The 16708-nt window shown below is 38.7% G+C and overlaps 1 protein-coding gene across 1 annotated transcript in view; it reads left to right on the top strand.

Moving 5' to 3' along the window:
• LOC145229127 (uncharacterized) overlaps window positions 1–14997 on the top strand; it is a 32672-nt gene extending 17675 nt beyond the window's left edge. The window contains exons 12-26 of the mRNA XM_080094411.1: window positions 455–613; window positions 1230–1345; window positions 2615–2797; window positions 3242–3474; window positions 3800–3977; window positions 4938–5034; window positions 7140–7383; window positions 8569–8656; window positions 9129–9393; window positions 9802–9903; window positions 10244–10501; window positions 10875–11148; window positions 11624–11838; window positions 12314–12513; window positions 12907–14997. Coding sequence (XP_079950537.1) covers window positions 455–613; window positions 1230–1345; window positions 2615–2797; window positions 3242–3474; window positions 3800–3977; window positions 4938–5034; window positions 7140–7383; window positions 8569–8656; window positions 9129–9393; window positions 9802–9903; window positions 10244–10501; window positions 10875–11148; window positions 11624–11838; window positions 12314–12513; window positions 12907–14154 — 3860 coding nt within the window. The 3' untranslated portion in view covers window positions 14155–14997. The remainder of the gene's footprint in view (window positions 1–454; window positions 614–1229; window positions 1346–2614; window positions 2798–3241; window positions 3475–3799; window positions 3978–4937; window positions 5035–7139; window positions 7384–8568; window positions 8657–9128; window positions 9394–9801; window positions 9904–10243; window positions 10502–10874; window positions 11149–11623; window positions 11839–12313; window positions 12514–12906) is intronic.
• The last annotated feature ends 1711 nt before the right edge of the window (window positions 14998–16708 follow it).

The raw sequence follows: 16708 nt of genomic DNA, 5'->3' as shown, positions 1-16708 counted from the left end.
ACTACAGCAATTTCTATTTGCTAACTTGTAACCTTTAACTCTTTTGACCCAAGGTCATTTGCAAGGGACGTAATTGCTTACATCCTAAAAAGAAATGTAAGTTTCCATTTACTTTGATGTCGAATTGGTTTAATTGCGACTTGTTTCCATTTTTCTTGCAAAACGCAATTGTATATGATCATGTTGTCTGTTGGAAATGTTGGCATTACTTGTTATGTAGGCTACACTCAGATTTCGTAACTTTTTTGCACATTAATGCTCTCAACACTATTATTTACTTTAATCCAACTTAGTCAATATAAGCTGTTGACTTACATTTCACTCCAGAATAAACCTAAATCTTAGCCAGACCATGAACACCAATTTCTCCTCGATTTTTCTATCTATGCGAAGGGTTAGCACTCCTTGATATTATTTTTTATTGGCTGTATAGTTTAACCATTGTACGTTGTAGGCAAGCTTCTGTCTTGGGGTCAATGGACAAAGTGCAGCGCCACCTGTGGCCGAGGAACGCGAACGAGAAGACGGATATGCACGGGGAATCCCCCTAACGGGAAAACGTGCAAGGGAAAGCAGCAGGCGACCAAAAAGTGCCGACTCGATGTGTGTCCAGGTAAGCCTGAGTACGGAACTGGATGCAAGGGGAGAACCTTGATTAAGATTTACGACCCGAGATGTGTACATGCCTTATAACCCAACCGTGTTATATTTTGGGCCTTAAATACCACAAACCGTGACCTCAAATTGGTCGTATGTTTGTTTTCTGTTAACAATATCTTCAGTGACAGAACACGTTTCAGTCGTATGGTTCAGTTGGGTTTAAATCTCAATCTGATTTGTTTTTGACAGGGACAAAGTTAATGCTCATTGTTTGTTGAACACACTATATCTGGTTTGTGGTTTTATTTCGAAAGACATAATTTTTGCAAAAAAAGTTGGCTTACAACTTCAATACCAGAGACTATCAACCACATGACTATATACATACATGTCTATTGTAGTGGGTTGAACACACGCATTCACGTATATCTATAAATAACAACAATATGATGGTGATCAAACCAACCTATAATGAGCTCTAAAGCACCACCAGACTTTATTGGTGACCATAACAGCACGATGGGTCTTCACACCTTTATATGCTTTGGAGACGCCTAATGAGAAAGTGCTTCAAATACTGTGTTGAACCTTACTTGGTAATTTACTTGTTTTCTTTTTGTTTCCATCAGGCGTTTGTTCAAGTTACGGAGATCCTAACTACACAACATTCGACGGTTACCCGTTTAACTTTCAAGGAGATTGTGGATATATTCTCTCCAAAGACGTCGAAGGCAAAGAGTTTGAGGTAAGTTTATTCCCACACAAGCAACATTAAAATTCCGTATGAAAGTTTCTATTTTAACGTGTGTTTGTAAAAACACAAGTTGCAAGCAAGTGCTAAAAATATTACTGTTTTTACTAAAAATTGTTAAAGGCTATGTTACTGTGTTACTTAAAATTTTGAAATTGTTAAAACGATTTTTTCAAAAGGCTATGTTACTTTGCGACAGCGGTGTAAGTTAGGAATTGCATTCCAATACATGAATTACCAAACTAGTGTGTTTTAACTAGAATGTACGCAAATCCAAGTGTTGTGTCATGCGAGAGTAGCTGGATTAAAGTTTGTGTGCGCGTTGGAAACTTTTTCCGATTTCAGCGTACTTTTGAAATATGGGCAAAAATGATCTTTTGGTAGTTTCACGTTACTTAAAACAAAGGCACACAAGACAAGACAAACGACATGCTGAACCGGACACAAAGAACGTGAAACGTGGTCATATTCCAACACAAACCCATCGTCATTAGTGAAATGCAATTTTGCTCTTTGTATATAACACAAACTGAAGTCCACAAGGCACAGCTTGATTTCCATCGTGCTGTATTTAACATAAATGTGTTATAGTCATCAACAGTAAATTACCATTTTGTTTGCAAATTCTCAGCGCAAACTGCTATGGTCTACTTTGTCATTTTCAAGCAAATGCGAGCAAATGCCTTTGATTTTCATTGTCATTTTCACCGTGACGAATCGTGCCTACGTCACGCCATCACGCACTCGGAACTAAAAATATTTGATGGTGGTTTAAGTAACGTCCGATAGGTTTGTGTGGATGGGATTAACTGTTGGGCTTGGGGCTATTCAGCGCCGGAATGTGCCACTTGGTTCGTCAATGTCAGATTGAACTAGATCGAAATGCAGTTAACTTGTAAACTCAAGACAGGTCCCTACACATTAGGATTTTACTTGTTGTGAATGAAAATTTGTTTAAACCATAAGCGAACCGCCAATTCGCAGAACACTCCTTTGAATAGATTGTTACCAATGACTAAAGTTTTTATTTTCGAAACAAGTGCTTATGTATATTTTTTTCATAACATACATTGACTTTTTTATTTTTAGTGTTTACATTTTTGTAGAAGAATCGAAGTTATGTTGTTTGACGTTTAATATGCACCTTTATCACAAACAGATCTTTGACTACAAACATAGTGACTGATCTTTGACTTGAAAAAAAAATACATGGTTTATTGTTCTTTCATGATCAGATCACTTAACTTGTTCTCTGTTTTGAAGATAGTCCAGTACAATGCCGGCTGTGGTTCTCATCTCAGTTGCACACATAAAGTTACAGCCATCCTTGCTTACCCGAGCATCTCTGCATTCGTCGAAATCAGCCGACACCGTACTGTGCTGGTCAATGGAGCTCCAGTCAATCTTCCGTATGTGTCATCAGGCGGAATTATGACCATTGCCCAGGTTAGTTTTAACCTCCACAACAAATTACACTCTACTCTGTATTAGAGTTGCTTTTTAAAGCCTTAAATCGAGAAATACACCGAACAAATTTCTCGTTGTGTTGTTAACTTTACCACACTAACAACTGCACATCGATGAAACCACATTTTTTCTCAAACATATGTACAATTTCTTTTGTCTAATTTTTTTTAATACAAATTACCTCCAAATACAATCACTTACCCGTTTCTGGTTGCTGAAACATTTGTAGAAACAGAATGTGTAACTTATTTTTGACACTAACGTAGGTAGCGCCCTATCAGAATAACTGTCTAGATGTGTACATGTGTTTTCAAGCAAGGCCCCCCACAAACTCGTCGCTTGACTTTGAACCTAAATGCTGTGCTAAGCTACAGATGCTCAAACATAAAGAACTAATCCAATATTTACTTGGATGCTTTTCAGATCGGTTTATTCTTGGTGTTAAGAATTGGTGACGAACTTGAGGTGCAATGGGCTATCCCTCATCGGATCTATGTCATCGCGTCAGGAAAATACACGCAAAGAACTGTGGGATTATGTGGAAACTTTAACGGTGATAGAACTGATGATAGATTGACGAGAGGCGGCAAACCAGCTGCTACTCATGTTGAGTTTGGTCAGAGTTGGTCTGAACCAGATGGAAGTCTCAATTCAAGGTAGGTGTAAGAACATAAGTCTCTGTTGGACAAAAGCTGTTTTACTATTAATTGCCTTAGAGTTCCTTCTGAACAGACCTGCCTTATTTTTTCAATGGTTTAACTCTTACAATCTTTTAACATATCTGTGTCGGGTGCTATCACTATGTTTAAGATTTTTTAGATTTTGTTGGTTTCGGTTCCTTCATCCAACTTTGTTAGTCTGGTTTGTTTATCAACGTAAAATTGAGCACTCTTGCATAAATAGTTAAACATAAGGAAACAACAAAATTTCCAGCAATGTTTGCGTCGTTAGTACAATATTAACAAAACATTGTTTCGGCAGCTGCTCCGCTGTGCTTTCAAGCAGCAATAGATGTCCTAGAGCGAGAAACGGAAGCCACCACATAGCTGGACCTTGCACGATTCTCAATGAACGAAGATTCCGAGCTTGTCATTCCGTCGTGAGACCGAATGAATTTATAAATGCCTGCAGGTCGGACATTTGTGGATCTCCGGTGCAAGTAAGATACCCAAAACAACTCAAAGTGTTTATCTACTGAGATTTGTTACGAGTTAAATTCTAGCAAACAAATGTACTTGTATAGGCTATAGTCATTACTCTGCCCCCTCCAAAAAAAGAAGATCGATTCTACAATTTATGTAAATGACAATAATTTGTGTTTGCCTATGTTTAACTTACGCCAGTGGTTCAAAAGCTAGGTTCGCTAACAGACAATGAAAAAGTTTATGTAATCCTTAAAGGTAATGACATTACCAAAGGTGCACCCTCAAACTTTTGGTTATTTTATAGCTGCGGCCGGGGAGTAAAAATGTTCAAAAATCTATCTTACATCATACCCCCCTAAAACATAACTGTTCAATGAAAATCATTATAAGATGGACATAAACTTTTAATTTTAGGCGTATATTACATTTTACATTGCCTTTCAATCGGCTGCTTTAAACAATGGTTACGTTATAGTACATTAACAATTTTGCAAACCGACACACGATTCGCTGTTTAAATATTCGGTTCAAGTCGGATGCAAACTAAAGCGAAGATCTTGTTCCTGGCTCGTCAAATGCAGACTTATCTGGTCCGGTCATCTTGGGTCTCTGTAAAGCATTTTGGGTCTTAGACCAGATGTCACCCAAAATAAACGTTTGCCTGCAAATTGGCATCATGACCTTTAGAGTTTGGTTTTCCGGGAGTTGCTGCGAAAAGAGCATCTCTGTCGTCTATCTTCGTAAACCATAAAGTTTTTGCCTCAAATCAAATCGAATAATCATGACCCCAAACCACCACCTTGTGCACTTCGTTTTTGGTGCACAAAATACTTTATCAATTCCCAAAGCAGATCTAAAAGCCGCAGTGCATAACAAAGCACTTTGATTCAAGCATAATTGCTAACCTGTGTTTCCTGCCATCAAGTTTCTTGATATCGTGCAATACAATGATTATGTTTCTTTGTTCATTACAGGAGCAGAACACCTACTTGTGCACGGCCCTTGCAGCTTATACTGAAGCATGTTTGCGACGCGGAGTTAAGCTTGATTGGAGGGCAAGAGATTTATGTCGTAAGTAAATCCATTTTTCATAATGTCCAGAAATGGAAATGGAAGAAAACGAGTTAATTACGATCATGTTTTGGAGCTTGTTAACGTTTTGTACATCTGTTATAATAATACAACCCATAATTTATTGTCTTTTCGGTTCTCTGTTTTTTTGTGTTCACATTCGCAACCAACGTTGTCATGCAGCTATTTCTGCAGAAGAACCCAGTATACGTTTCGTACCGTGGCTTGTTTTATTTTTACCATACTTAGTTATTATCTGTTTGCCGTCAAAATCTTTCGTATTTTTATTTCTTAACACCTGGACTTGATGGTCCTTCGCAACGTTTTGTAGTTTTAAAGACACACAACATTTTTGCTACTAATTGTAATGCTACAATTGTTGTTAGCTTATCTACATCCTTATTTAAATAGAATAAACAAACAAGTGATTGAAAAATAGAGACATATAACATACATAAAATAATTAGAATGGACTCAACTAAAGCTATCTCAAATCAGCCCTCTTCTAACAGTAACAAAAGACAAAGTTTAAAATTAAATATATTTTTGCATGTACAAAATCACAGAACGTTAAATTTAATCATGCATTAATACAAGGTAAACGAATTAAACCGATATAAAAACAATTTCTACAATAGGATACATTTGCACATGCATCCAAGTTTGAGATTTCCCGGCTGTTTCGTGGCCAAGCCTTTATAAACCGCGAATTATTTTGACGGAAGAGATTAGCCGAAGTCCGCTGTCTTTCAGCTTTCACAGCCTACTCAGTGATTTCCTGTCTGTTCAGGCCATAGCTTCAGGCAAAATATTGGTTTATGATCAAAAACTTGGACTTGGAAATGTTTAAATCTGTTTACTGCCTGTTTTGATCAATTGTATCTGCACAAGATACCGCGTGTTAGTGTTAATTGGTAAAATGAAGTAATACATAATGTAAATGTATTATACATTTATTGTAAGTTAGTAGGTTTTCAAACAAAAGGTAAAACCATTGCAGTTACAATTAACCATAATGTTGCACGCGAAGGTACAACAACTAAATGACGTTTTAGAAGTTATATGATTCGAGATTCTGAGCGTCGTTTAAACTAGGGAAAACCATTGATTGATTGTTTATTGTTTTGAGTAATAAATACAAATTAAATTTCCATGTCCTAATGATTACCACTTTAAAAACGCAATACACAACTTCTGTCAAAATCAGTTCCAAATTTCCTCCATATTTTATTCGCGGTTTAGTTTAAATGCAATCCTGCGGTGCTTCGAAGAAATTAGGCGATACAACAGTCTTACACGGTATTAGAGGTTTGGCAAAAAGTAGGTCATTAACTGGTTCAAAACCTTTCAACGAGATAGCGGTTTAGAATGGGTTCTTTCATTGCACAGTTAAATTCCTGACATGTGATTTATTGACTTGTTTTGGTTTGTTTAAGCAACAACACCATTGCTTTGCGAGTACTTAATTCTTAAACGATTTATATTTTTCAGGCCTCCAAGATTAAAATTGATTTTAAAAGCAGTTCTGTAAAACGATCATTCTTCTTTTCGAAACTTGAGTTAATGCTAGTTCCAACAGTTTAAATTTTTATCTCTTTGGAGTCAGATTAGAAACGTGATTAACTTAACTATGTCATAACATAGAATTGTTCCGTTTATTATCCGATACCAACCCGTAATTCAGATGTAAATTTTTTTGCGTTTAATTTATGTTTGGGACACACAAATCATGTTGCACATAGCGTTTACGTTTACATTTAATCACATGTGCAAAGTCTTTTTTCAAATTTGTGAACAACGATGCAAGTAGAAACAATTTAAAATCTAACATATCACCAAAAAAATAAATAAATGAAGAACCATTGATTCTGGTCGGGCAATGCACATAGTTTACAAAATAGATCAAAAGTGACTATGTGTCGTTTCATAAGATAGTAGCCATACTATTTAAAAAATGAAAAGTATTTTACTAACATTTGTTTATCTTTTATACTTTGGTTGTCAGACTGATTTAACTGCTCCAAATTCAGACGATTACTCTTTAATGTTGTATTTTATTAAATTGCATTACAAAGGGTTAAGAATGCCTTACTTTATTTTTTAAGCTGTAACCTGCGCTCACCGTCAGCAATACAGGGAATGTGGACCCACGTGTCTTCGCTACTGTCCAACATTTGTGCAGAACAACAAAGTTTGTGTCTCGCGCGGTAGTTGCCTTCCAGGATGCTATTGTCGTGGCAACGCCGTGCTCCATAACAACAGTTGCATCCCGCTTTCTGAGTGTCCGTGTCTATTCAAAGGCATTGTGTTTCGACCTGGAACAAGGCATGATAGGAATTGTCAAAGATGGTAGATTTATTTTTACTTTATTTTTTGTTACATTCTGACTTGTCAGCCTTATTGTATATTTATTCTGATAGACATAGTCTCTGAAGTAAAATTGAAAAATTAGGTAGTTATTCAAAATTTGCTGCAACAAACACAAAAATCTGTTTTTCTAACATTTCGGTGATAACATATGGTAAAAGGGTTTTATGTCACTCAAGTTTAATACATTATAAAGAACGACAAATAGCTTTTGATAATCTAATGAAACAAAACGTCGATTTTTTTCGCGCTTTAAATAACTTTTTTTTTTCATAACAGCTAAAACAAGTGTGTATTGTTGGCGCACCCCTTTGACTTTAGCAATTTAGTGGAAAAGTAGCTTTTCTTAGATTTAAAAATCAGATCATCACACTGTGGGTTTTTGTTGAAACTTCTTACCAACTAAACAATTGAAAACCGAGAAACTCGCGTCTAATTTTGTTGCGGTTTAAAATTAATTCCAAATACTGACAATGCCCAGGGATGACGGAAGGCCGGTCGGTAAACGAAGGCTCAAGATTATAATCTTCATCTGTGCATGATGGGAGAAAGAACCGCTGTTGATTAAGATACACGCCATGATAAAACCGTTATGGTAAATTGCGATGCTAAGCCCCATTCCTGCAATCCGAAGAGAGCCTTTGTTCTGCCAAATTTCGACAATTTGTGATTGATCACGTCTTAAGGTAGCTAGGTACAAACAACGACATCCCTTGTAAAAACATATCACAGGCCTTTGAACCCATTAACGACACCTTGTGGAGTCGGCTGATACCATATTGCAACCCCTTGTGGCGCGATTACGATCAATCACTTGATACGAAGATCATCTAATAGACGAAGACCTGTATAAACAACTATAGGCTACTTCAGGCGCAAAAACACTTTCGGCATTTTAGTTGCAGTGCTTCAAATTATTTTGTGTTTAATACTTTTATACGTTTCTGTTTTTCCGAAAAAATATGACTTGTTTTTCTAAAAGAAATAAAGCGAGAAAGCAATTATCTTAGCCCATCTTCTGTTTCTGGTTCTATTTGTTATTTTCAAGAATGAAATAAAATGAAATAATTTTTTTGATGTTTTTGAACCGTAAATTTGTTCTGATTAACTTCCGATTTATTAGTATTGCCTCCGATTTATTACTATTAATCATTGATTTTGTTTCAGCACTTGTACCGCTGGTTTATGGAAATGCGCTTTCAACAGCAATCTTTGCGATTACCCGGCCACTGTTGTCAGAGGTCCAAGCTCGCAGGTAATTGGTTGATTCGTGTCACGTGTCCGATAGCTTCAGAAAAGTTGAATCTCAGTTGTTTACGTAGAAACGTTACAATTGCTAGTCCCAGTATTTCTAACTAAGCCCTCAGTCTACAAACATGACGTTTTTTCGAGACTAAACGTTTGATGTTAAACTCAGAAGGTTATCTTGAGCCAACAGAAACGTTTTTAAGCTTTGTTATTTTAGTGTGTGGTCGTTTCCTGAATTTGCCCTTTACGTTGCGCCAAGTGATACATACCTAGCATTTTAAAAACGTGGCAAGTAGCAAAACGGAATTTTTAACCAACGTTTTTTGGAACCTCTTTCAAAGGCAAATCACTTTAGTCACAGTGACTTTTTTTGTTTTTTGACACTTGCAGACTACGTTTGTACCTGCAAGTTTTTCGCATAACATAATCTTAGCGACATTTTCCTTATTCAAATACAATCAATTAGGTTTTCATGTTAGATTGTTCCTTTCGGAGATTCGGTAACTCTTTGTTGTGGAGTTGTTGGAATTCCAGCTCCAGTCGTGCATTGGTACCGGGAAGGAATCAGAATCGAGTCTGGAGAAGACGACTCGCATCAGACGAGTAGCAACTCGAGTTATGACGACATGAACTCGACCCTTCATCTTCGCAATGTGTCTATGAAGGACGCTGGGGCATACTCGTGCAAAGCGATTAATAAACGCGGATCACATAACTCTGAAGTTGCCTTTGTTACTGTTGTTGGTAAGTTTACTAATCTTTTTCGGGCGCATTTAAACACCAGAGCGCGGGACTTACGTTGGACTGAGTTCTTTGTTTATTAAATTTGTTTGAAACTAGACTTTACTATTACACTACACAATAATTATAATCACTTAATCAATATAACTTTAGGAAGTAATTTACCGTATTTCTGAAGTACTTAGCTTTATATCTGACTTGTTTATTTGTGAACTAAAATATTTTCATAAAACATTTTTTTTTCGTAATTAGCCATTTGTGACAATATCGCTCATAACTTGACCCGTTGTGGGTGGTCTTTGAGTAAAGTCAAACTATCGAGCAATCAGTTTTGGCAATAACGCATCGGAAGTTCTTACTGCCAAAGTAACGACGCATCGACTAATTCTGTATACAACCTGTGCTTTGCAGATCCAGCAATGTCGTCCTGCGACCCGAGACCGAAAACAAATTACGTCAATCTGCCGGAGGGCTGTTACGTCACTACGAGATACGCTCACTCAATGAGTGGAGGTATGATGGGAAGGTTTGGGTGAAAGTGCGTTTCCTAATGGCATTGTGGTTTACCCCGGAAGCCGAGATTGGCATCGTTTTCAAAGCAGCTATTTAAATTTCAAAAGAAAACTCGAACTACTTAACATGTCAATACAATATAAAGATGTACCTGGATTATTATTGCAACGAATTCACGAGACAATTGCCTACTGTTACATACTGTTTGGTGGACAAGTTTATGGCTACTTCAGTCTGTTCGTCGTCCACTTAGTGCTAATGTGAATGTACATCAGGAAAAATGTTGAATCCAAACTTTATAGAAGTAAAGAATTGACAATTTTTATTATTTTATATCCAGTTGACAACATCGTGGATCTGGGAAGTTGCGATAAGAAAACTTGTTACTCTCCGATGACCTCGCAACGCTTTAGCGCCCACACGTGTTCGTACACGAGTCACTGTTGTCAGGCTTCTGTGACGAAACCCGTAAAAGTGCGATGTCGTCATCAACTCTACAATACGTCATTTGACATCACAGTGATCGAACGATGCTCGTGCGGACTCTGCAGCAGCAAGATGACGTACCTCGAGGGTGTCGTCAAGGCAACAGGAACTGGTGAGCTTTGTGACGTCACCTGTCACAAAAAATACTTCATCCAATATATTTAAGAATTTTTGTTGCTTAATAAATTTGCAAGCAAAACACAATTAACAGCTATTTGGTAACTACACCCTTTGCTAGAATCCGAATACATAGAATACATTCAGGCTTATCAGATAAAATTGTGGTTCTAGTTATTTTCCATTTTCGATACATTTTAAAGTAATAAATCAGCCTATCTACCTCTTTCTGTTCTTTTTGCAAAGTAAGTACTTTACCCTTACTACTATGGTTCAACAATCTCCTGACCCTAGAAAGCGCCCAGTTCTCGTACTTCTGCTAAAATACAAAAGCCCTAACATTAATAACTGGACGTTTTTGTTGGCAGGGACACCACTGAAACACGTTATGATCAGTCATCAGGGTCGCATTCTCGTCTATACGACCCGATCTGGTTCTTTTCGAATCCCGTTTCCTCACATCTCGCCCGAAACCCGTCACGTGACCCTGACGTTTGTTGACGCACTCTTTCACAGACACGTGACCGCGATTCGAAACGTGCTAGTGTTGCCAGGGGAAACGGCGATTCACGAAATCACGATGAACCCGTACGGCAAGGAGGTCAAGTTCAATACGATGAAGGGTCTTGACCTGACACTTAGGTAGGTCAAACTAAAATCAAGTTGTTAAGAAATGGACTTACCAAAGGTTCCTTAATTGTGCAGCAAGTCGTGTGATTTTCATTTCTGTATTATACTGTATAAAGACACGACCTACTAATTTAGCATATTCCATTTTCTCAATAAGGTTATTTGGTTGAAACGCAAACAAACTGATTTAAGTCCCACTGTTTCCAATCAGTTCTGTGGAGCCCTTGGTCGCAACGAAACCTTAAGTCTTTTTCACTGATCTTCGAAAAATTATTTGTAAGGTGCTCACCAGTTTATCACGGTTGAAACAGGACTAACAAGCTCTCAGGCATTTTGTGTTGACGTAAAGTCCTTGTCTCGCATTCTTTACTTCTTAAATAACATTTTCCTTCCAAGTAGTATGAAGTTACGCCTAAAACATTGATACAAACTTTTCTTATCTTAAACTGATTTTTAAATTAATTTGATTAAATCCGTCTTTACACAGACTGTCATCGGGTCCCGCTAATGCGATGCGACTTCGTATTCCTCCGCACTCAGTGATTCAGAACGGACGCATAGAACCGTATCGCGGTCTCGTGGTTGCCAGGGTGACCATCTTCGATCAGAATAACCTCCATCAATTTTCGGATTCGACGGGGACTATTGGGAGCAACATTGCCATCAACATCACAGGAGATGAGCAGATCTTTCAGCCATATGGTAAATATTTTTCAACTTACAGCTTTTGAAGTCTCTGGTTATCTATGTTCTTTCCTGTGGGTTGAATTAAGTTTAGTTTATAGTGAAAGAACAAACAGCAAAACAATTGCACGAAAATAATCACCAAACAGGAAATGGCTGCGCAACGTTAAAACGTCATGAAGCGCAAAATAGTGAAGGCACAATTGGAAGATCATGAATCATGACTAAACGCGCTGTAGCAACATGTTTTTGTATTGATTTTTAAGTATTTTTTCCTATTTTCCTTGCCATGTTTTGCCTCACTTTTGTTAGTCTGATATTCTATTAACTATGCTTGATTGTGCAAGAATCATAATGAAATGAATAATACTCATGAACAGTTATGTGTATAATGTTCAGATGTTGGTGTGTGTTTTTATTTTTTTTGTTACTTCTTAGCTTGTTATGCTTTCCAACAAAATGCAGCACTATAAATTTATCTCTTGTTTCTTAGTGATCATCAGCGTATCATTACGGCTCCGCAACAAACAACCGGTTAACCTGATTCCGGGCAAATCGGCTTCAGTGAGCTTCCGGTTTTTGTCAATTCGCACAAAGTTGCTTCCGTGGGTATTGGACGGATTGACCGGTTACTGGCGGGAACACAGCGAAAGACTGGCTGTCAAACCCTACTTTACAAAACACAGACAACGTGTAAGAACCTTTGGCAGAATATTAACCTTTATTACAAATAAATGTGGTCGGAGTTTACACAAACTTAGATTTTTATTCCTTGATCTTGATAGTTTTTATTGATTTTAAAATAAGTTTTCAAACATTTACAATATTTAGTTTCTTGTGTTTACATTAATACAGTTTGAGCTGAACTATACAAGCCAGTGTTCCAGCTTAAAAAAAACGTTTTGATATTTAGGACTTCTCTTGATCATATTCAATTCATGTTGGCACTGGTAAATGTCGTAACGCCGAAATATAGGCTTTTATATTGCTGTTAAGAAAATGTAAACCGTAAATTATGAAACTAAGGTATTGCAATTTCAAAAAAGGCCAAAACCGTTAATTAAAATTTAACTGTTTTTGCTTCAGATATTGCTTGTCACTGCCAAAATGAAGCGCTTTAACACTCCATGGGCGCTTGGCTCAAGCAAAATGCCCTGTTACCTGCGAACACAAGCTCTCAGTGAACGAAACGAAAGTCTGTCAGGTGTCAAAATTACTTTCACAACCGACTACAACAAGTTAAGTGGAGCAGGTGGAAGAAGAAGGTCTACTAATATGATGACTGGTCGTCGGCAAACCAATAAGTTCCAAGTGGCAGGGCTGACACGTGGCAAGCGCCAACCGCATGGCACATGTCTGCCAGTCGGGTGTCATGACACTGGGATACTGTACGCGTCGAAACTGGGCAATGATCTTGTGTTGCTGGAACCGGAGGCGCCACCCAGTGGCATGGGACGCATTCGTGAGTACCAATTCATGCGAAACGGGGCCACGCAGCGTCAGACTTTCACCAACCGAGTGTTGGACACGAACGTGCGATACAATGGTACAGGCCTGCCAAGTCATTACGGATACTTTCAGACCAAGGAGGAATGCAAAAACACTAGGCCAAACTACCAGACTTACGTGTTCAGGGACCACAGTAACCAACATGATAACAGGGTGATAGAACTACTGGGTATGAGTTTCCGTGAAGCGAACCCGAACGGCAAACGCCACAGCGACACGACTGTGTTCTGTCACATTAAAGTGCGGGTGCGCTTCCATTCCACGTTCGACTACCGCGAACATCAAACCAACGTCATCCACTCCGTGACCTTCAAAAACAACACCGATGGCGCGCAAGAAGAGCCAACCTTGCTGGGATGGAGTCACGCTCAACTCCGAGCGCCCTTGTCCCTTCAGACGAGCGATGACACGCAGTACGTATGTGTGGAGTATGTTTGCGGGGAGCGCATTGCGGACGACGAGGAGTTGGTCGTTTACATGTCGGTCCGGCGAGCCTCGCCCAACCGGGACATGAGCGACGTCGTCAACAACCTGGAGGAGCGCCCCAACTGCAATTTCACGACAAACCAACCGGTGTTTGACGTCACGCCAATGACGTCACCGGATATTTTGCTGAGGCGCTCGGTACCGCCCAATCGAGGCGGATACGTCACCATCGATAGGGGGACTAGCGATGACGTCATCACGCCCAGGGGTCAGTTTCGCTTTACGCAGCACGGAACGTTTCGTCACGTGTTCCAACACAGAAGGCACGAGGCCTCGAAGCGGAAATGCACGGATTCGAGGAGGCCTGCGGAGACCTCGGCCTATTTCGAGTGTTGGTGAAGGCTGTGCTCGATATTTTGAGATTTTGGGCAACAGAGTCGCTAAGTGAAGCTAGAGATGCTTGGAAGATTTCCTTCCTGAATGCGCTGCTTTTCGATGCCCGATGTTGCCGCTGTTGCTGCGTTGTTTCGTCCGTGCAATTACCATTGTGATAAACACGTGAGAATGATATGGAGGAAGAGGGGTCTAGCTGGGACTTATGGATCCGGACCAACGCAAGCTCGCTTAAACACTTGCCAAACACGCTATACACACAAACTACTGCCGCAATTGCTCACTAAATTCTTGCCTTTTGTCTATTTAGCTTTTGGACTTATCCGTCAAAATATATTTTGTTTCCATGCCGCAACTTAAAAGCCCAATGACTTACAACTATCGACGGTTAATTGACAAGAAAACAATATCTCGAACATTCTTGCCAAAGCGAAATATGACCACCGTGTCTTTGCACCGCGATAAGTCAAACAAAACCGCAAAAATTTCAGCTTTCGGCCAGTGGGTGGTAAACAGTTATGTGCCTGAATTAACCTTTGCCATTTTTGTTGTGTTCTTTTTCGCTTTTATATTTTACCCTTTCTTGCATTTATTTAAGGCAGCATTCTTGCAAAGACGAGTTTCCAAAGTTCTTAAGTTTCTTTTACTTTCTTCCGAGAAATAAATCAATAAACCGCACTTACAAACGGTTGGTAAATGCAAGTTAAATACTGGAGCATTGCTATTTTTGTTTGCAAATTTACAGCACAGTAAAACGACCTTACCACCATAACAATAACTGCTACAGGTATTATTGGCACAAGCGATATAAGAGGCATAAAAAAGTTTTATTAAAAAAAGTCTGTATTACTTTTTTGCAATGAGTGTATTGTGATGCTTAGAAATGACCTAGCATCTTTGAACATTTCAGACATAGAAAGGTAATTCAAAGTTTGCTTCTATCTTTAGGTATTGCACCAAAGTTGCGAAAACAAACAGTTTGCAATTTCCCAAATGGTAATAACGTACACGTTTGGAGTGCATATGATGCTAAGTTGCTGTGAATGCAAAACCACAGTCTTGTTCAAAAATTTTGAGTCTCGGTCAAGCTTAAGCAGAGTGCTAAGGAAACTTGATCGTTTGTTGTCATACGGAAAGACGCAGAGGCTTCCATTCTGACGCGAAACGCTCATTATCACTAAAGCGTGGCGTCTGCGGGCTAGTAGGCGTAACAGAGAAATATTGAGTCATCTGTCGTCGCTTCTTTCACCCACTGAGTTTGTTTAGACGGCCTCTTTGGAAAACCTTAAACACACTGTGGCCACCAGCAATATTAAAAGGATCATGACTGTGAGCTTGGAAATCCACACGTAACGCCTTTGATAAGACACTTTGCTACGTTTGTGTTTTAGCACTACCATCGCCAAAGCGGTACCAGGATTGCCACCGTACAAGCTGCTAATGTGCAGAAATACTTCAGGACACCGGTACGACACAAATTTCCATTTCGCGACGGACTTGTCCAGTGCGTTTTGTAGGAACGCAAAAAAGTTGATGACACAAAAATAAGAGGTTACTCCTTCGAAGAAAGGATGAGGTGAGACACAACAAATCGCGAGTTCCATTACTGCAGTTGTTGTCCCGATGAATAAGCACCACCGAAGTTTGGATTCATGAAGTCTTTCCCCTTGCTCATCCATATTTTCTCATCAACGATCAAATTCAGAAATCTATATTAACACAGTAAGACTTTTACCTGGAAAATATATCTCTTTGGCAACCTCTTAATGTTAAACTGTTGTAAAAGACTGCAGCCAAGTCGTATATATGCTGATCGCCAGCTTGACCTATTCAATGATGACAAAACGAAACTGGTCTATTTATGTCTCCGTATTTTGCCGGCAAACAAAACCTGCCCCACACCTGTTTGTCACCTTCGCATTAACTTTTCAACTCTCTGTTTAAACGCGCCGAAGCAAAACGATACGGTTGCTTGCATCTCGAAACAGCACTGATCGCAAAGGTGACATAGAAATCATATATTTGCCCAAATCCAATTTTTAATTTATTTGTCACGCCTGGTAGCGCGGATCACTGCTAAAATTTATGGACAATAACTGCACTGTCCCAAATCCAATTTAAAGTCTATAATTTAACAAACTAAATTCCTTATTGCGCATGTATGTATGAACAAACCTAACCTCAAGCTGAATGCCTTTTTCTTGTTTGTGGTTTGTATAAGCTGTGTGCGTTTGCTGTAATAGGCTCGTAAGCTTATCCGACAAAGATCTAATCTACATAGAGACCCTTTCTCATTACCTACTTATGTTAATGCTTTAATACTCCCACAGGTTAACCAATGTGTGATTTGGCATCATTAAACAATGTTCAGGACGCAATGCCTACGAGTTGTTGTGTGATTTGCTACCCTGTGTTCTACTCGTTTTTATAAGTATTGGTGGATTATATTGCACGTGTACTCTGAAATACTATACACAACTATATTTATAAGTTTAATTACCTCTTTATCAATATTTTATGTGAATGAAGTGGTTGCAAACAGGTGTAACTGATGTATCGT

Source organism: Phallusia mammillata, chromosome 1, assembly GCF_965637545.1.
Source record: "Phallusia mammillata chromosome 1, kaPhaMamm4.hap1.1, whole genome shotgun sequence".
Lineage (NCBI taxonomy): Eukaryota > Metazoa > Chordata > Ascidiacea > Phlebobranchia > Ascidiidae > Phallusia > Phallusia mammillata.
The sequence above is the reverse complement of the archived record's forward strand: the minus strand, read 5'-3'. Positions and strand labels throughout refer to the sequence as shown.